Genomic DNA, 20,492 nt, shown 5'->3' with positions numbered 1-20,492 from the left:
AGAATTAACTTACGACTCTTTTTAAGCATCTTGGATTTTCCTGTCTCAGGCTATTTCTAAGCACACACAATCTTTATTCCCATCCCTAACCAGTTTAAACATCCTCTTGTTGACATGGCTTAATTTTTATTCACTAATGTCATTGTTTCAGCTCTCTCCTGTGGAATTGCAGTGTTCCTTCTTGTTCTTTGGGTCTCCAGTGTATGGCTTAAAGCTAAATGTTTTTCTTTCTCTGTTTACATCTCTGCCCACATACTGTTCTGTCAGTTTTAGATTGATTAGTTACTTCTGCAGCTGTTGCCATCAGTTACAAATGGCTTTAGATGCAGTGACAAGGCGTATGAAAATACTTTGTAAACTGTAAAGCCCTGTGCACACTAAGAACTATTCAGGGATGAAATACATGGTATAATTTTGATTTAGCTGAGACCAATGCCTCTGACTGATTATGCAGAAAAACTCAAAAGCTTATAAGGCTTAAAAATTGTTTGCACTAAAAAAAAAAAAAAAAAATTGTTTGCACTGGATGGGATGTCCATGTCTCTCAAGGAGGAAATGGGATACCCTATTTAGAAGCTGTGGCCAATTTGATTCTTCCCTTATTTAAATACAGCAAGACCATTTTTATCAAAGGCTGAGGACAAAGGAATCACTGAGAGGTTTTCCTAACTTATGCTTCCAGTGGTTTCCATCTCTCCGTTTGCAGCTACACAGAGGCAGAGACTATCGATGATGACAGCATGCACTCATGAAGTGTGGTGTGGAAGACGGAATTACAGTGCTAGTGGACAGTCTGAACAGGGATCTTTTCGAAGCTTATTTAATTTAAAATGATGAATTAATCATGACAGCCGCACTATGGTTCTGAGGCTAAGAGTGGGAAGAGGCAGATTTCTAACGTGCATGGGGAAGGGGAACTAAGAGACCTTTTGGATACAGGTTTAAGAGCTTTGCAGCAGGATTCCTTAAGGGAAAATAAATAAATAAAAATGACCATTTCATTGTTATATAAAATCTGCTCCTTGTTGGATAAAAGGTTCCCTTGTAACTCAAATACTATGATATTATGGTCATTACTAGTTGACATGGGTTTCCTTGTGTTGACAAGCTAGGTTCCCATGAACGTTTTTGGCTTATTTCTGTCTTCATTCCACTAGGTTTCAATTCTTATGTCTCTATGTCCTTATCTTGTTTGAGGTCAATCACTGTGATTGATGTAGGAAAAATATATCATCTTTTTTTTTTTCTTTTCTTTTTTCTTTTAAACAAACTAACTCTCTCCATTCTGTTTAGCCGGAAAACATCTCAATGGCAGCAGTACTGGGAGTTTTCAATGTTGTTTCTGCAGTCCACCTCTAATAACATTGTTTCTCACAGGGTTTCCTAGACACTTTTGCAGAAAGAAACTCCAGAACATTTTGATGGCACTCTTCACACACTCAAAAAGCATAGTGGTAATTTCTTGTGTTATAAATACTTCAGTATATTTTAATAAGCTTTTCTGTTTTACCTTTCAGCATTCAAGTCCCAGATTTAAGGGCACAATGAAAAACTTTCTCTTTGAATTCTATGGAGCACAACTTCCAGTAACAACTGTTAACTGCTGCCTTCTGACTGATTTCTGGCTGATTAATTCTAAGTTGCCAGTGCCAGGAATTCTCATTAATATCCCAATACATGACCTACCATTTAATCTTGTCATTTTCTTTCATGGTATCAGGACTGTAGTCTAGATTTAAATTGAGCCCTCCTCCCTCCCCCCTCCATCTCAGAAAATTTATTCCTTGTTTCCCCCATATTTGTTATGTCTACCCAGGCAAGTGCATGTGAAAAATTTGCATGTGGATACACAGGATCTGGAACTAGAATTGCCCCCAAGTGACCCTGGAGCAAAAGCTCTCCTATGTAAAGCCCTTCACTGGCAAGACTGCATCGTCCCTCAACTTCCATTTTTGCCTGGAACTATCTGTCTTTCCAAGTTTCTCAAATATGATTTCAGAAAGAAAAACAGATTATTCAAGATCTGGCATTGTTTTTCTAGGTAAAATTTGCTTCTCTAACTATATTGGAAGCTTTCTCTTGCTGACAGGAACGGTACCTTTTCCTATGGATTCCAGCACCAAGAAAAGTGCCTGACCTATTTCTTTTCATGTACACTCAATGAGTGAATGCAAGTAACTTTTCCGTAACGATTTACTTTCTTGTAATATTAGTGAGATGAATTTCTAAATTGTCTTCACAATAGAGCCCACTGAAACAATACAAGGTTCTGAATTATAAAATATTTACACTTCCCAGTCATATAACATTCACCTTTTTAAAGGACACAGCCCTGACTCCTGATTCTAATTTACCTTATTTGCATTTTCCAGCTGACTTTGTATTTGGACAATTCTTGTTTTTTGTTTTTTGGCTGGCTCCCCAACCCCCTGCCCTCATTAGTCTACCTGGAGAGTATGTGTATATCCTTTTCTTCACATTGTATAGCTGGTGAGATCATAGGGCTCCTGCTCTTGTTCGCCAAATGTGCAGCTCCCCTGGCAAAATGGGACTCTAGACAGAAATAAAGATCAAGTGAAAAAAAAAAAAAAAGTTCAGCACAAGGTACAAAAGAAGGATGAAGACAGGTCAGGTGAAGACTTCTGAGCTTCACAACATTCTTTTTTTCCAAATATTCTGGAATTTATTTTTATATTTTTGGAAGACAAATATTATCATATTAATAGTTATAGATAAGGTTTTTTCATTGTAATATCGCTTTCCATTACTTTTTCTTCCTATTTAAAAAAAATAATATGTTTATTTTTACGTCATCTTGTGCCTGTTTCCATCTCAGTTGTGATCCCCATGGGCCTCCCATCACCAAATCACCCATGCGCCATCACCATAGTCCCGTACACCCTTTTCCTTCTATTTTAGATCCCATTCCCCACTCCACCCCCGTAAAATATATAGTTGTATATATGGTATATAGTTGTTCATTATTATTATTATTTTCTCCCTTGGTCCTTTATACTCCTGCTATGAGTGAAATCATCCAGTATTTTTCCTTTTCTTTCTGGATTATTTCACTAAGCATGATCCCTTCCAGTCACAACATGCTTAAAACTCAGACCATTCATTTTCAAAATAGGCATTATTCATTCAAATATGTATTCATTCAGTGGTTGTATGTGCCAGCCACTATTCTAGGCCCTGAAGACTGAACAGTGAACAGTACAGAACTCCCCTCACTGGGCTTACTTTCTAAAGGAAAGAGATTTCAACATGTATCTGATGAGTATATATATATCAGTGAGGCATGGATTGAAAACCAAGAGTGGGCCTTCCTGGTGGTACAAGGGGTTGAATTACAGCACTATGAAGCTCTCTGCAGCCAATGCAGCACAAGTTCGATCCCCGGCCAGGGAGCTGACCCACACACATGGCACAGCAGACCTCTCCTGTCTCCCCTGCTGCTCCCTCAGCAGTGTATTTCAGTAGATCTGCCTTTTCCGCTCTCTGCTTTGTCTCAGGTGAGTCCTCTCATCCCCTGCATCTCTGGCCTAGTTCTTGTATGCATAAATAAATACATCTTAAAACAACAACAAAATTGCATGTTACCTAGGTAAGCAAATTATTATATAAAGCTTTAATCTCTGAAATCATTATTATTAGAATTACTGGGATGGTATTTAGTCCTGAGGAGCATGAACATGATCTCAAAAGTACAAAAATGGGAAGATGCCCAAGATATAATTAATGAAAAAAGGTTGATGATTATTATATTGAAGAAGTGACTTATGTTAAAATATACACACAAAAATGAGAATAGTGGTTATCTCTGGGGTGAATATATTGGGGGGCCAGTTAATGTTTCTATTTTGAACTTCATTCTCTTGTGTATTGCGTACATGTGTATATGTGTGACACACAGCATTCTGGACATTTTGGATGACATGGTAGTCAAAAAATTCTTCTAATCTGTTTGTAGTTTGCATTACAAGAAACACAGAATCTGAAGTAAGGGAGATGATCACTGATGCTGAGAAATAAAACCTCTTGGTTCACATTTTTTGAGGAGTGAATCTTGACCTGTCACTTTGTCAATAGAAAAGTCACTTCCAAGTCTGGGGTGGTTTCTGCAGGTGGTCAGTGCTGCGTTCACAAAATCTCAAAAAAAGACTAAGCAAACAGTGATGTTTTGAACGTTGGCTTAAAAGCATGTCTTGAAAAGTGAAGTTAATGCAGGTGCATAAGATAATATTAAGAAAACCCAGTCACAAGTCTAAACTCTTAAAAAAAATCATTTTATTGATCCTTTACCATACAAAATTTATTCAAATTACACCCATTTGAAGTGGTAAGATCACAGCTAGAACAGGTTATACCCTGTAACAAATCTATTTACAAAATCCATCATAAAAGCTTTTTTTTTTTACATTATATTACATATTTTCTTTTTTAAACTAGCATACAACACAAAGCTAAACTGATTAGTTGCCTACTCCCAATTTTGGGAGAAATACTTCCATTTGACAAAATCATGTACCCCATTGGAAAAGAAATTTCCACAATCTGACAATTACCGCCCAACTCACTCTCCAAGGCATCTTCCTTCAAATCCCTCCACTCATACACACGAGTTGTCATGCACACACTGAGTTCTGACTTTTTTCCTGAAAGCTAAAGCTTTAAATACTGCAATTTTATTTACAGATCTACACTTAGAACAAAAAAGGAAAACAGGACCCACAACAACAACAACAAAAGCAAAAGAACACTCTTAAAAAATTACAAACCAGCTAGAAAATATTCTGGCAGTGTTTACAAATGAATTGCTAGTATTGTACAAAATTGCTAGATAATGAAAGTGAGCAGACTACATATCAACTTAAATAAAATGATCGCTATGCACAATCTGTACATATAAACATACACCTAACACTGTTTGACAGCTCATGTGTTGCCCTTTATAAACATTTTTATCTTCTAAGGCTCACGCAGTCATAATTCGCACACTTGTAACTTTTAGCCATTTCATGTGTGAGCTTAAATAGCAGCAACTCAATGGTACCAGGGAACCTGCATACTTAGTACGGAAAGTAACACAAACACTGTAGTACTAACCCCTTTGTGTGCCAGACACTATGTCGAGAAGAAAAACGACTAATGCAAACAATACAGCATGGACTTCTAGTAAATGTACACCAGTGAAGCCCATGAACTGGAAAACCTTAAGCATGAAGGAACTTTTAAGACTTATTAGTATTCCCTTCATTTTTTCAAGCAATAAATACGGCATTACATGACGACAAGGTTTAAGGAGAAATTCAACAAAACACACAAACAACTTAGCCAGGTGAGTTCAGTCTTTAGACTTTGGAAAAAATCAGCTTTGTGCAGCTGGCAAAGAGAATTACACAAAGCTGGAAGCAGAGGCAGCAAAACCAGATGAGATAAATATGGGACATGGGGAAAAGCTTGGCATAAATGGTTTCCCATACAGGAAAAAACCCCACAGTGCATTTCCAGTAGGCACTTGACACAAAGCTCCCCCCCCTTCCCCACCCCAATGCTTCATCTCAGATCACACGGATATTTTGTACCAAGTCCAGTGTGCGTGAGGGGCGGGGGGGGAGGCTGGGGATGGAGGCCGAAGAAGAAAAAGGAAGATAATCTGCACCTTTGTTTTCTTCCCAAACATACACCCATGCATACCTACACAAATAGTTAAAGTGCTGGTGTCACTTGTTTTGACCCCACCACCACCACTTTTATAGTGTGGAAATCCACCTAGCGTCATTAGGCTGGGGCTTTCGCGGTATTCTGTTATTTTTTCCTAAGGGATATGTTCAATTCCATGAAACATATGAATCGTGTGCCTGCTATGTGCCGACCTCTGTGTCGGGCACGTGGCATTTCAATTTAACTGTTCCTTTTGAGGTTTGTTTTTTGTAGGACTCCCTCATTCCCGCAGTCCCTAGCGTCCCAGGGGCGGATTTGAGGTACTAAGCCACTTTCCCAGCGGGAGACGGCCGGGGTAGGAGGGGTGGGGGTTGGGGGGAAGCCACTTTGGACGTCACTGGTAGGATTTGCAGTTGACACGAAGCCTCTGGCTGGGGGACACCCTTCCTGAAGCGGAAGGTGGGAGCTGCCTGGCATCCCAGAGCCTCTTCCTCTGTGTCCTGACTTCCCTTGGTCAGACTCACTCCTTCCGAGAAGCAGGAGACAGGTTCTGGCCAGGGCTGTTGCAGCCCAGGACACAGTGGGATCTCCCTGTTCTGCCTCGGCGCCCTGACAGAACACCACAGGCGGTGGGATATCTTTCTCCCTGGAGGCCGCTCCATCTGACCCCATCCTGAGAAGTGGTCTCCCTGAGTGAATGTAAGAGAGCCCTTTCCCCGGTCACCGGGGCCCGGGAAGCCCAAGAACGGAGGGACCCACACCTGCTGCTCCTGGGGACCGCTGTCACCTGACCTGGTTCTCTTTGCCACGGGCCACCCACGTCAGCGAACCCCAACACTGCTGGTTCGAAGCTCCCGCTCCTGGGACAGGAAGCAAGATGGGGCAATGCTTCTTTGCAGAGGCTGTTAAAACTTAGATCACACAGGTTTAGATGATCATAGAGGTTCTCTCCCTCTGCTTAAATAAACTCAAAACGAGCAAAAAACCGTTTCTTAGTAAACAATTAAATTGAAATGGTGATGGGTACCACAGGAATGCATAAATGGCAGCTGAAAACAAACAAACAAACAAACCAACCTGACAACGAAAGTCTAATAAAACAATCCACAAAGAACTTCTAAGTAGGCATTTGCTACAAATCAACTTTAAACTTACAAATACGTTGGGGGTGGGGGGGAGATGGGAGGGAAGGGGAAAGAGTCGGAGTGGTTTCTGGAGACAGGAAAATCCACAACAGCTCGAGAGTGGCAGAATTCCACGATTCTTCTGTATCTGCAACAAATATTTGAAATCGGGTTCTTTATCCGAAAGGCTGTGGAGGGTGGTTGACCTCCTTCCTAGGGGACCCACAGTCCATAGCTTAAACTGAACGATGACAGTAATTTAAATATTCCTAAGAGCTGAAGAAATCCATTTCAGACTTTTGCATGACTTCAAGTTTACAGTTCCTGCCGTTCCGCCGTTCCATTCCATATTAGCAGACCCCCAAAGACATGCATTCCGTGGAGAAGGCACGGCTTGAAATGCTATTAAGGAAGATTGCTGTTTTCGAGTGGGCCAGGTGTCCAGACCCCCTTCTGCAGCCTATCCGTCAGGCACAGCAAGCCAATCCAGGAGGGAGGGAGGAAAGATACGGTGAGAGACACCTGATTGCACATTTTCTCACTTGCTGACTCATCCAGGAGATTTTGGAGCCTGGGGCAAAGCAGGACTTTCCAGAAGGAACCTGCCGCTGTGCGTTTAGACAAAAAAAAAAAAAAAAAAAAAAAAATTTTCTTTCAATTTATTAAAATGTCAGCTTTGTTCTGAAGTTTGCAGTTTACTTCATGATACTATCTCAGAGGAAGAAGGTAGGAAGGGACAACACTGCATGACAGATGTTCTGGTTCCAGGATAAAAAAATATTGGTTTATAAGGGAAGTTCACACAAAGCATAATCAACTACACATAAAGTCTTCCACCAGGGGGAGCTTTTCCAAATCATAGGCATCAAAGAGATCGCTGATGCCTTCTTCCTCCCCAAGGCTTAGGAGATAGTCTTCTTGGAGCAGGGGAGGCAGTAAGTTCACAAATGGTCCTTCTAGGTTGGAAGGAATTTGGTCCTCAGTCTGCTGTAAAAGGTTGGTTGGGGAGGCCAGAGGAGAAAGGTTTGCCATAGAAATCGAGCAATCACTATGTCCTGAGTTGGTTGAAGCCAAGTCTGAAAGGAAAAATTTGGTGGAAACAAATGCATTAGGAAAGAAATCAGGCTCATTTCTCTGGGAGAACAAACACACTGCTGTTACGAACACACACTCCCTTTCCTGAGGACAGTCAGACGGCTGTGAGAATGTTCACCTCGAAGGCTAGGGTCTCTGTTCCTGCCTTTCTTTGGTCTAGTCCACTCATTCATGTTTTCAAATACCTTCTGTTACCAAACAAGTATACTAATAGCTTCATAGATGAGAGGCTAACGAGCTCAAAAACTGCTCTTTGGTAACAGTCATATCAAGAAAAGAAAATGCACCCATTGAAACGTTGGTTCCCTAGTAGAAATCCACCAGCTAGAATGTGAGGCCTTCTGGAACCAGTTTATTAAAGACCAGTTTATCATCAACAAATAAGACATATCCACTTTGAATTCCTATGAAGAAAAACATGACGCTTTTGCATTACAGCACCTTTGCTTTGCAGTGCGGTGGGCTCTTGTTTTTGCCCAGTAGACCTATTCACTTAAATCACTCCTACTCTTGCTGCTATATTGGCAGCAAGTGGGGTAGAAACTGACCATACACCCCCAACCAGAAGCTCACAGACACACACACAAAAGATGCAAAGGATGCTTTGCTCTGGGGACAGTAGAGGGGAAGACAGATGCGTTTCTGGGGGCCTTCCTCCTCATATGCTCTCACCATACTGGGGAAACATGAACACAAAACTTCAACAAGAACTTTCTCTCCCAATTTTCTCTCATTTGCCTGCTTACTGATCTCTGCAGCATCTTTTATAGGTGTGTGACCAAGGGTAGCTGATGAGTCACCTCGCCAGCTCCCAGCTTCTCTCCTCACTGTAAGGAAATGGGTTCTGCCGACAGCAAAAGCTGAGACTCCGTGAATGGGTGGAGGAGTTGGTTGCCCTAGATCATTCTTTTATTCTGTCAACTCATCAGAATGCCTTTTTATAAAAAGTTACTTTAATAACAATAATAACGGAAGTTTTCCTTTCTTGCCTGGACTTGTGGTTCCGATACAGGATCCTCCTAGTTAGTCACCTTCATTTTTAACATAGTTCCCAAATGACAAGATGGAATTTTTACCTTTGGAAGTGGGTTTAGGGATATTCCCATTGTGGTCTTGGGTATTTGTTTTCATTGGACTGTGTGTTTCAGTCTCTTCTGGACACAAGTAAACCTCAATGGGTCCTTGGGTACTGGTCAAATGTATTTGTAGGCTCTAGAACAGAAGAAGGGATAAGTTCGAACTGAAATCCCTTTTAGAAATGAAAGTTACGGTGATTTTCATCTAAAAAGGGAAAGTAAAGGTAGGTCTCATTTTGCTTCCTCACTGGGAGTCTAGCCCTAACAAAGACCGGCACCCTCTAAAGCAGAGATCAGCAAACTTCAACCCCAGAGCCAAATCCAGTCCATGCTCCACCCACCACTGGCTTTGTAAATAAAGTTTAGCTGGCACAGACTCACACCCGTTCCATTGCTCTGGGCTGCCTCTGGCTGTTTTCCCCCCTCAACCCTACAATGGCAGAGCCTTGCACAGGAGTAGTCTCGATGGCTGGCGACTGTGCCGCTCACAAAGCCAACAATGGGCACTTGTCTAGTCTCTTAAAGAGAAAGTGTACTGACTACTGGCCTGCAGAACGTGCGCAATGGGCAGGGGGCGGGGGAGGGAGGCCATCTGTAAAAGTGGCACTACAGGTAAAGTGCACTGTACTCTTTATAGATGCTCATTTTATATTAAACTATCAAAAAGTCCTCTAAGTGTTCCAAATACAGTATTTCCATGTTATTATTCCTTCATGGTAGGATCTTTTTATGCTGAACTTTAATAACCGCTGGATGAATTGTATTCTTAAGTGCTAGGAACTGAGTTTAATAAGAGAATGCAGCATACTAATATTTAAAATTCTTCTTCATCTAGGTCATAGAACTATTATTATCATTTAAGGTGAGAACTCTAGCCTAGATGGGAGCTTGCAAATTTCACTCTCTTTTTATTTTCAATGTATATTACCACATTAAAAAAAATCTTCTAGCTATGTCTCAGCCTGTATTGTTAAAGTACACTTGACCCTCAAACAACATAGGGTTATGGATGCCACCCCATGCAGTTCAAATCCATGTATGACTTGACTCTCACCTAACTTAATGGGCCGCTATTGCCTGGAAGCCTTATTGATGCATGAATAGTTGATTAGCATATATTTTGCATGTCATATAGATTCATAAATAAAGGAAACTTGAGAAAAGAAAATGCTATTGAGAAAACCAAAAGGAAGAGAAAACACATTTATAGAACTGTTCAGTATTTATGTTTATAAGAAAACCTCCTGAGTGGATGCTGGCTGTTCAAAGCCATGTTTAAGAGCTTAAGGATTGGCTGTACATCCGAAACCAATCACAAACATATGCTCTGTTTTCTTACAATATTCTAGTTTATTGATTAACACAAAGTTCCCTTTGATTTCTCAAAAGCAAACATGTGGCAAATGGTAAATTCTTAAGAGGTGGTAAGATAATGTCAGGAGGTAGTTTGACATATTTACCTCTCTATTTACAGTGGAAATAAGAGCCAGGTTAGTACACACAACACTCCCCAAACTCTTCCAATTGATCAGAACTATGAGATAACACATTATGAAAAAGAAGACTGGAGAATATAGGCCAGGCATGGCGTGCCATTGGAGGCAAATGTCCTGCTATGTCACAGCTAGACTTTATGGCCTCTCACTACCCATCAGATGGGTGAACCATCCAAGGTTTAGGGTTACGTAAGTGGAGAAGAAAGAATGCTCGAGGACAAAGACTTTAACCACAGTCAATGACTTTTCAACTTCAGACAATCCAGAAAGGTCTCTGTAGATGAACAAAGATGTTGTCTCCTTACCTCTATTGGGTCAGGCACTTCAAGTCTTGTTTCTGGAGGGGCTTTCACAACTATAACAGTTTGGTCTTTAAGGCCACTAATTTTTCGAATATCTTGATATGTAACATAAGCTAATGTAATGAGTGTTAAGGAAATCTTCCATCTAGTCGACTCAGGTGCACGCATTATGACGGTAACAAAAGAGGTTTGGGAAAAAAAAGAATTAAGTATTCTGACTTGTCGGAACATACATGTATGCCTCTTCTACAAGGTCTTTAAATATATGAAATCTTCTGAATCCTCATTTCCAATTGTATACTAAACAATGAAATGTATGACTTCTCCCTGCCCATTTCTGAAAAATTCATGGCTCTTGAAAATATCAAGAAAACCCCCACACAAATTAACAACTTGTTAATTTGTTAACAGGTTGTTAATTTGTTAAGGAATTAACAACTTAAAGAAAATCCAAACCCGGGGGGTGGTTCACTGGAGCACGCGTCTTCTCCGACTGCCAAGGGAATGTTCTGTTGACCATCTTAAACGATGGCAGATCACAATTTATGGGGAAAAAATTAATTTCTATTAATAGAACTTTTTAAAGGAAATTCCAGATTTCTATCTGCTACTTGACAATTAGCCACTGTCAGCCGTCACTCAGATGAATGAGAAGAAATGAGATGTATGTGTGGAAAGGACCGAAGACCACTCCGGCAGACAGCTTGTTTCCTTAAGTGCTCCTGGGCTTTTTGATTATATACTGCTGACTGGTAAGAGTGTCATCATTTCTCTGTTAGAAAAAATATCCTTTGTATGATATTATTAACTCTATCACTATCTCAGTGTTCCCAAGGTGGAAAGCAGCTTCCAATGTTCTGCAACCTGAATGAAGTTGAGAAACCCTGATTTAGGAAGAGAGTGAAATAATATTTTAGAACTCTTGGTAATTACTTCTGAGCACTGAACGATTCTTTTAAATGCCCTGGCAGCCAAACCAAAGAGGATATCATGAAGGAATATGGCACTTATTAAATGATAAAAAGTAGTCACGCCAGCTTGCCTGTAGAGAGCAACTTTTACTAGGTATTAAAAGAGAACAGGTCAGATTCCTTTATTTCTCTGAGGTGCATGGAATACCTAATGTCCAATGTCTTTAGCCAATTGTTTTTTAAATACTAACTCACAAAAAACGCTGAGGATAAGAGCAAATCGCCACTCCATGAATGCTTTTCTGCAGGGAGTATCAATACGTAATAGAGTGATCTAATGTGATTAATACAGAAATAGGGCTGAGAGAGTAGTGAGGAAATGACATCCTTAGATTAGTAGCTTTTTATTAGAAAGCAAAGGAAGCTATGAATCTACTACCCAGAAGAAGCACATCCATTGCAAATCTGAATGTATATTTCGGAGCATCTATCATCTTCTTTAAGTCTCAACAGTTGAGACAACAGCTAATTCAGTGCTGCGCTGGTTAGCCCAGCACATGTGGGATTCTGGGCTACTGGTCAATAATGCAGCCAACTGGTGCCTTTTAGGAAGACTCAACAGTTTCTGGATCTTTCCTGAGAACACTGGGGAAAATGATGCCAGGTATTTAACCCACAGCCCATTGTCAAAGAGCTATGTGACAAGAACTCATTAAAATAAAAACTTATCTACAATTACTCAACATGCTGCAGGAAAGAAAATTTCAACACATTTGTGAACAAGCTGTACCGAATTTGGAACTGAACGGCGAATTGAAATAAATGGTGCAAACATATTCTCTAATCTTACAAACTTGAAAGTGCTTCCATTGCGGCTCCCTCCAGAATTTGCTTCTTGGGTTAGCAGCCCCCTGCAGGGAAGCTTTCATTTTCTGCAACAAAGGCCCCAGAGAGAGCTGATGTAGGTGACAAGGCTATAAGCTACATGTTCCAGAAAGCTGCCAATCACACATAACCACTCCATCTCCTCCACAATGGGGCTTCCACCTAAACAATGAATGAAACAGCCCAACCAAAGCTATTTTGGGTTCTTCCCCTGTAAACCGACTCTGGTCACCACTGGGAATTCAAAACATCACCTCTCTTCTCCATCTCACTCATCATCAGTTGACAAGGTTAATCCTTTGGTCAACAGGAAATGAACAATCAGTTTCAAAAAACTGTCTGACTTGGAAAATAAATATCTTTGTACTCTTTGAGGGAGACCCACTATTACAGATGAGACATTGGGAGAAACTGGGTAGGACCATTTCATTGTCTAGCAAAAAGCAAATGTGAAATCATCAGTAGTTTGGAACTAAAATGAGAAACTGTTTAACTTAAAAACAAAACAAAACAAAAAAAAAGTGGTTCTGTCTCCTACTAAGTAGCTGCAATATTACAAAGTCTTCTAGTCAATATCATGACATGATCTCTCATCCTGGGCTTATTGAGATGATGGGCGATTAAGTTTTCCTGAGCTGGTCAACAGATCGTAAACCATTTGAGAATACAAAATGGCTTCATTCCCAGGACTAATGTTTGAAGACGAACAGATAAAACTGAGGTTTCTCAGGCCCTAGGGTGCTTTCTGAATTCAGTTTTTGGTGTTGTGAATCAGCATAATACATTTTAAAATTATAGAATATTTCTATACTCTTTCAAACCCCTCCACTCTAGCTCAATCAGACAGATTCAACAAATTGCAACTGCTCTAATATCTGATGAAAAGAAAATAGAATGTGAGAACCCCAACAGTGACAGCTAACACCCACCAGAAATCTGGGAAGCCCAAGATGAATCTGCCGAATGTTGTCATTAATATTAATACTGACACCTCACGTATCTTATAATAGTGTTGCCTTACGCTATGGGTGTATCCAGATGTCCCCACCACACGTGATAAAAATGCTTTCAAAAACAGTTTCCACCGGGCTATCAAAATGGGTATGACAGGATTGAGTCCAATAATTACCTTCCGTGAATACTGACGTGTAAGGCAAAAACGAGGTTTTTACATGAGCACACAGGCCAATGAAGCTAGAGTAAGAGTCTACCTTGTGCACAGACATTATATCATCAGGCCTGAAAATATTCTGGAAAGCACTAACCCCCAGCAAACAGGTGGTACAAAGGATATCTTTGATTCTCTGAATCCTCGGTTAACAGTTTGAGGTCCAGGGTGCAGCTTTGGATCAATTCATCTAATTTCTTCTCTTCCTGACTGAGCTCGGTCACTTCTTTTGATAGGCCTTGACACTGGGCCAGCATGCCCCCATCCTCAGACAGACTGCAGCCCCTAGAAACCAAAAAACAAACTCTTCATGGCCACTCAGGAGAAGCTAAGGGGAGGAGGAGTAGGGGAGGACAGGAGAAATGGCCCTTTGGTCTTCTTGATACAGGAGGTCACACTGGTTCTAGTCAAGTGTTAAAATTAGAACATTTGTACTTTTTAAAATTTTCATACACACAGCTCCTTCTGTCACATGCCTCCCAGGCAATAAAATCTGATAAAAAGAAAAAAGACCAATACCCAACAGTTTTCTCTAAAGCAGACGTGAAATACGGTTACCAAATAGCCACAAAATTAAAAAAAAAAAAAAAGCAGCAAAGATACCTATTCATCTTATCATGTTTTATGTGGCCTTCTTCACAGACCCCAGACCACATTTACTCCTTCCAATCATGCTTTAATAGTTCCTTCTAAAATACTGGGCGACCAGGTAACCAACCCAGAGTTCACCAAAGACATTTGAATAATTGAATCATACATGTAGGTGTACAGGGCTCAAGTGTCACTCCTGCTTTCCAGAAGAACTGGAACATTTTAATGGATCTAGAAAGTGGGTTAATCTGCTATTAAAACGATGGATAAAGCTATGTGGTAATTGCACCAATGTCCATCAGCACACAGATGTTACTATCAAGCCATGGTGAATTCCCAAGTCCCTTTTAGAGACAAACCTGAAAGTTTATATTAGATCACACACGTGAGCCCACACAGAAACATCCAAGTCAGGACAGGGGCAATCCCGATGAGTTTTGCAAGGATCCCATCAGAACCACGAACGGGGGAATATCGGGGAGGGGGCGGGTCAAGACTCCTACTCACATCCACTGCACGTTGTTTTTAGACTTCTTCTTAATGAGGTGGATGCCTTCCAGCACGTTGGTGATGTCATAGATTCTTCTCTTTTGCACTTTCAGCACTTCTGCCGCCTTGTTCAAATCCAAGACCCCATCAGGTGATTGGCTCAGTAGCTGAATGAACTTCTTGGTGAGCAGACCAAGTGATGTATCATACCGTGTTTTTTCTGAGGGAGATTTTGGAGCTTAAAGAAAAACAAAAACCGAGCGGGTAGGGGACAGGGGGAAAGGTAAAGCAATGAAGGGTTTCTTTGCAGTTAAGCAAGCCCTTTTCCCTCAGCAGCCCAAGCATTAGTATAGGAAGCAGAGCTGTTGTTGCTGCTGATTTTTGCTAAGCTCTAGAAAGCTATAAATTTGCTTGATTAGAACAGGAAGGGACAGTACACATTCTTGTTTTGTTTGAGCATTTTACTGTGATTTTCTTTTAGGTTCTACTTTGGCTTATCCTATTCTCTGGGTCTAGTGACATAATGCATGTTTTCAAAATTATCTGTCAACGGAATGAGAAAGTGCTGTAGACTCGTGGGATCGGCACACGTGGAGCCAAACTTGATGGGACCACGAATCTCTTTAGTATTCCCTGTTGGGGGCTCAGACAGACCCCTCGGAAGGGGACTTCAGGTTCCCATGTCTGTGTATCTATAACTTGTTCACCAGTTTTCAAATAATGTTTTATGTGAAGCAACACCTGGATTGCTTTATTCTTCTTTACTGAAGAATATCTGGAAAAAGCTTTCAAACAAACCTGCCCGCCTCCTCTTAAACAAAAAGTCCTTATTCAATATTGTATTTAATCTCTTACAGATGCACACGTCAAGGACTTACGTGATCATCACACATGATGTGTGATATGCCCAAAGCACAAACTATCGGGGAAAAAGTCTAATCTGGCCTTGATTTTGAAGGCAAAAGACATATAAGGGTCATTTGACTATTTCAACCTAATTTTTCTCTCCCAAAAGAAGTTGACGATTGTATCTGATGGAAAGAGAAATGAGCTGTCATCGGTCTCAATCAGTTCTTTTGTTGCCATGTGCTGAGCAAGGGAACTAGGTGGCAAAGCTCATCTACACCCCGTTAGTCTTCGTCTACGAAGAGATGTCTAGAGAGGAAAGTTAAAATTAAACCTGACTATAGAATGCAGCCAACGAGCTTGCATTCTGAGTTGCAAGGGAAAAATGCACCCTTTTTACAGGGTCCTTGCCTGGCATCAGAATTCAGGTACACGAGTGACTGTGCAAACCTTTCCTCAGTGTTCCTGAGGTTGTACTTACTATTATTTTTTTTTGGATCGGCACAGAAAGAAATGAAAAAGCACAACAACGTGCCCCCAGTCCTCACCCCTTGGCATCCTTTCAGCCACAAGCTTTGACAGTTGGGAAGCCCACAACAAGGACGGGGAGAGGTGAAAGAATCCTTACTTTTTGGGCTATCTGGACTTCGGAGTACAGCTCTTCCTTTGCCCTTGGGGGTTTTTAAACCATCTGAGAGGTACTGATGACCGCTTTCTCCTAGCTCCAGCCTTCGCTTTGCCTGTAGTAAGAAAGGACAATCGCTCGTCACTGGTCATAGGGACAGCAGGAGGCGACGCTGTTTGGGTGCCAATCTGCTCATCGCTTGGGATCTCATCATCATCTAGCACTGGGATGGTGGTTCTGGCCCTGGGCCTTCATGCTAGCTCTTTCTGCCCATGCAAAGATCATCCACCTACACTCAGATGGATAAATTCTGTTTTCTTTTAGGACACTGACTGTCACTGATTCAATGTAGATGCCAGGTGGGGGGTGAGATGGAACTCCGACTCCCTTCCCCCCAGTAAATCTTTGCTGTCGATTTCTGTTTCTCAACAGGGGTGAGGCTCCTTCCTTAGCTCCCCAAACATTGCTGGCATCGTAACACTCATTGAATGTAAGAGTTATTTTACCTATCGATTTTCTCACTTCCTTGAAGGCAGTGACTGTTTCCCACTTATCCTGGTATACCCAGTGCTTGGCACAGAGCCTGAGTTTCTGTCGGTATGCCGTCACACTCTTTCTGCATTCTGTCAGTGAAAGAGTGACTGAAATGTAACACAGCTAGTCACACACTACCAGTGGCCATTCATCAGGATAACAAGCACTGCCAACACTCAACCTAGCTTTCAACTAGTATTACTCTATTTTCTCATCAAACCTGGTTGAATAGAAGTCCTCACGTATGGTTTCACATGATTCAATTTCGCTTTAAAAATATCTACTTTGTGTCTTCTGTGTACATGCTGGGCTTAGAGAAGACAACTAAGTGAATACTTGTGGGGTTCTCACTGTGTGGGTATGCTGGTGTTCTCAGCAGGGAAGAAGCCAGAACCCAATGTGAATTGGCAGTGTGAATTCAGGCTCATTTTAGGGAAAGTTCTTCAATTGAGGAGCTTCATACTTTCAAACTAACTACCCAGTTCATGGAAACCTGTTTGGTAAGAAAATGGTTATTTTACTTGTTTCATTTTATTTACTTGTTTTATTTACTTGTTTCATTTTATACCTATGGCTGCTTTCACAGTGTATACCTAATGTGGCTTTCATTTGTGGTCCATGTATTCTTGTTGTTGGGTCCTGCTGAGCTAACCAGAACTCGGAAGACCTAGAAATGATTCATATATTTGTTTTCTCAACTTCATTTCCCCCTCCTAAATATTCTGTTAAATCCTTGCGTGAGCCTGTTTGGTTGGCTCAGCCATCAGCTCTAGGTCATCAGTGTCGCTCACTGGGACAACCCTTCCCTTTAACAGTCTAGGAAATTTTCTGGATCTACTGGCAGGAGGGGTTTGTCTTCCTGGTAAGGTTGATAAGCTGGTAGTTGAAGCTACCTGAGAACAGGCTGTAGGTGTGTGGAAGGGGAGGGGGCTTGGAAGAAAGCAGAGTGGAAAAAAGGGTGAGGCCAGCCTTCAAAATTGTGCAGTTGGTTAAGTCTTTGGGACTAGTTCCCCAGAAGTTTCAGCTACCTTAGGCAATACAACCTCCCTTTTGCTCAAAATACTTTGAGTTAGGAACCTGAAGGTTTGTGACAGCCTTGTGGAAATGGCTGCGGCAAGATGGGCTCCTGTTGAGTGGGGGAGCTGGCCGGCTTGTTAGAGACACGGGTGTGTGGTCATGTCTTGTGGCCTTCAGGAAATTACTACTGAGAGACATGAGTTTCATTTGAGGTTGGCTTACTGAAAAGTAAAGAAAATAGTTGTGCTATGGTGGCTATGGCTCTCTGTAGCAAGCAACTCAAGAAGGCCCAGGGCTGTATTCTCTGCCTATTAGCTAAAGTCACAGAACACTGCTTGAGCCCTCACAACAAGATCCCCACTGGCCAGAAGCCTGGGGCACATTAGTTTTGCCTCCCCATCCCAGGCTGTTTTCATTAGCTTGGAGGCAGAGCTCTAGCTCTGGTAGAAGCAGTAAGATACAGCCTAAGGAAATTTCCAAAGATCTTTTGCTATGAAACTGAGAGCTAACTTCAAGGCCCAGGACTAGTGAGGCCCAATATGACTTTGGTTACCCAACACCAAATCACAAAGTCGACCAACTGTATAAATAGTAGTGAGGAAACCATTAAATTTTTAAAAAGAGATTTATTTATTTATGCATACAGGACTGAGGTATAGGCCCTGAGATGCAGGGGCAGTGAGAGGATTCACCAGAGACATAGAAGGGAGCAGAACAGACCTCCTGATGAAGTACACTGCTGAGGGGAGCAGAGGGTGGGTCAGGAGAAGTCTGCCATGCCATGTGGGTCACCTCTGGGGATGGGAATCAAAATCGTGCTGAAGTGGCTTTAGCTTCTTAGTGCTGTGCTTTACCAGCTGTGCCACCAGGGAGGCCCCGGAAATCACTGAATTTTAAAGTCATTTCTATTGCCTGAGAAAACATAAGATATCTCAGACTCTAAGGCTGAATTACTAGGCCTATAACTCTACACCAAAAAGAAAAGTCCTGTAAGAGAGCAGTTCCAGAAGAACCTCCCGGAAGATAGGAATTGGGGCAGCCATGTTGACTCCTCACCAGGTCAATGCCAGCAAGGCTCCATGAACCCACTGTCCCTGTGGAGGAGGACGTGACAGGCTGTCGAGGCTACTACTGTGTATCAGACCCCTTTCCCAAAAGTCCACTTCTGTTGGATTTTGTCCTGTTATCTTTCCACCCACTGTTCAGGAACATGGGTTGGCTGGGATTCAGAGGACTACACAGTTTTTGATCAGAGGGTGGCAGCAAAAACTGGACTCTTGGAGAAGGGCTAAGCATGCTGATATATGATGGAGCAACATTCTTTCAATGCTTAGCTTTGCAAATTCCACCACACATGCTTGGGAAATGAAACAAAAAACTAGGCGGGAGGTATACAATGGAGGTTGTTTCGGTCTCTGTCCTGAGCAACCCAGGAAAGTGAAAATCTCTCTTGGTCCCTTCATGTTTTGAACATCTTATTGAGTTGAGATATTCTTGTTGATTGGATAGATCTTCACATTACATGACTCTCCACTAGAAAAATAACCATTCTGTCTGGTGCCCAATGGGAGGCACCATCATTTCGTCTTGAGCAGAAGTAAAGGTTGGACATGCCCAGCGTATCACGCTGAGGAGCCATCCAGAGTAGATTTTACTACAGAGTATGTGCTAACTTTAGAAGCTTCAACTAAGATGGCTAGTTCAGTAACAAAACAGTTGTCCTGGAAAGCAGTTCTGATCATGTCTATGCAGATATAATAGGAAGAACTGTCAGGCAGTCCAGCAGTGGGTCATTGGGCACACCCATTTCTGCTCGGGAAAAGAAGTTTTCCACAGTTCTCCATTTAGGCAATTTCTCCACACCCTGCTCAACATTCTAGGCTCACCCTTCTCATCAGGGTTACAAAAGGAAGTAGCTTAATCCCCTCAGGTTAACATGATTGGTTTAGGAGCAAAGCAGGATGACAGATCAGTAACCGCTGGGACTTCTGCTGGAAGCCACTGGTATGGAAGCCTGCAGCTACCTGAGAATAGCTCCAGGAAGTTGGAGCCATTGAGTCCCAAATCCTTCAGGGTGTATTCCATACAGTCCCCACCCAAAGCCAACAAATCCTTTTTTTTCACAGACAGCAACTGAGTCAGATTACTGCCCTTGCACCCCAGTGTACCATTAAGATACATACATGTGTTGCACTATGGCGTTTGATTAATCCTGGGCCACATGCATGATGGGGTAAGCCAGCACATAACCTAGGTGTGTAGCAGACTACACTCTAGGTTTGTGTTAGTAACCACAACGTTCGCACGATGACAAAACGGCCTAACACATTTCTCAGAATGTGTCCCCATTGCTAAGCCACACATGACTGCATAGTTCCTAATGCTGGCCATGACACCATTAACATGAGTGCTTCCAATATGCTGAGTACCACAGTACTTGCTTCACAATCCCATAAAAGCAGTTGTCATTATTTTCTATTTCACAGGAGAAAATGAAAGTTTAAATTTTTCCAAGATCCCACAGCCAGGAAGTATACCGTGATTATAACCACTTCATAAAATGAATGTGAAAAACTGCCATAGAAAACATTTGGTAAGCTAGATTAAATTGATAGCATCTTAACTTTATGATCATAGTTTTGTGTCATTAGGGCTTTAAAAATGCC

General features: G+C 41.6%; 1 protein-coding gene across 2 annotated transcripts in view; it reads right to left on the bottom strand.

Moving 5' to 3' along the window:
* Positions 1 to 4,270: 4,270 nt before the first annotated feature.
* Positions 4,271 to 20,492, bottom strand: part of E2F3 (E2F transcription factor 3) — a 77,215-nt gene continuing 60,993 nt past the window's right edge. For both annotated transcript variants that reach the window (XM_004693312.2, XM_012732962.1), the window contains exons 2-7: positions 16,279 to 16,390; positions 14,823 to 15,042; positions 13,851 to 14,009; positions 10,764 to 10,878; positions 8,963 to 9,098; positions 4,271 to 7,867 (exon numbers count right to left, since the gene is read on the bottom strand). In XM_004693312.2, the coding sequence (XP_004693369.1) occupies positions 7,605 to 7,867; positions 8,963 to 9,098; positions 10,764 to 10,878; positions 13,851 to 14,009; positions 14,823 to 15,042; positions 16,279 to 16,390 (1,005 nt within the window). In that variant the 3' untranslated portion in view covers positions 4,271 to 7,604. The remainder of the gene's footprint in view (positions 7,868 to 8,962; positions 9,099 to 10,763; positions 10,879 to 13,850; positions 14,010 to 14,822; positions 15,043 to 16,278; positions 16,391 to 20,492) is intronic.

The sequence above is a fragment of the Condylura cristata genome, unplaced genomic scaffold (assembly GCF_000260355.1).
Source record: "Condylura cristata isolate star-nosed mole 26May11 unplaced genomic scaffold, ConCri1.0 scaffold00037, whole genome shotgun sequence".
Lineage (NCBI taxonomy): Eukaryota > Metazoa > Chordata > Mammalia > Eulipotyphla > Talpidae > Condylura > Condylura cristata.
Note: the sequence above shows the minus strand (reverse complement) of the source record. Positions and strands in the feature narration are given on the sequence as shown.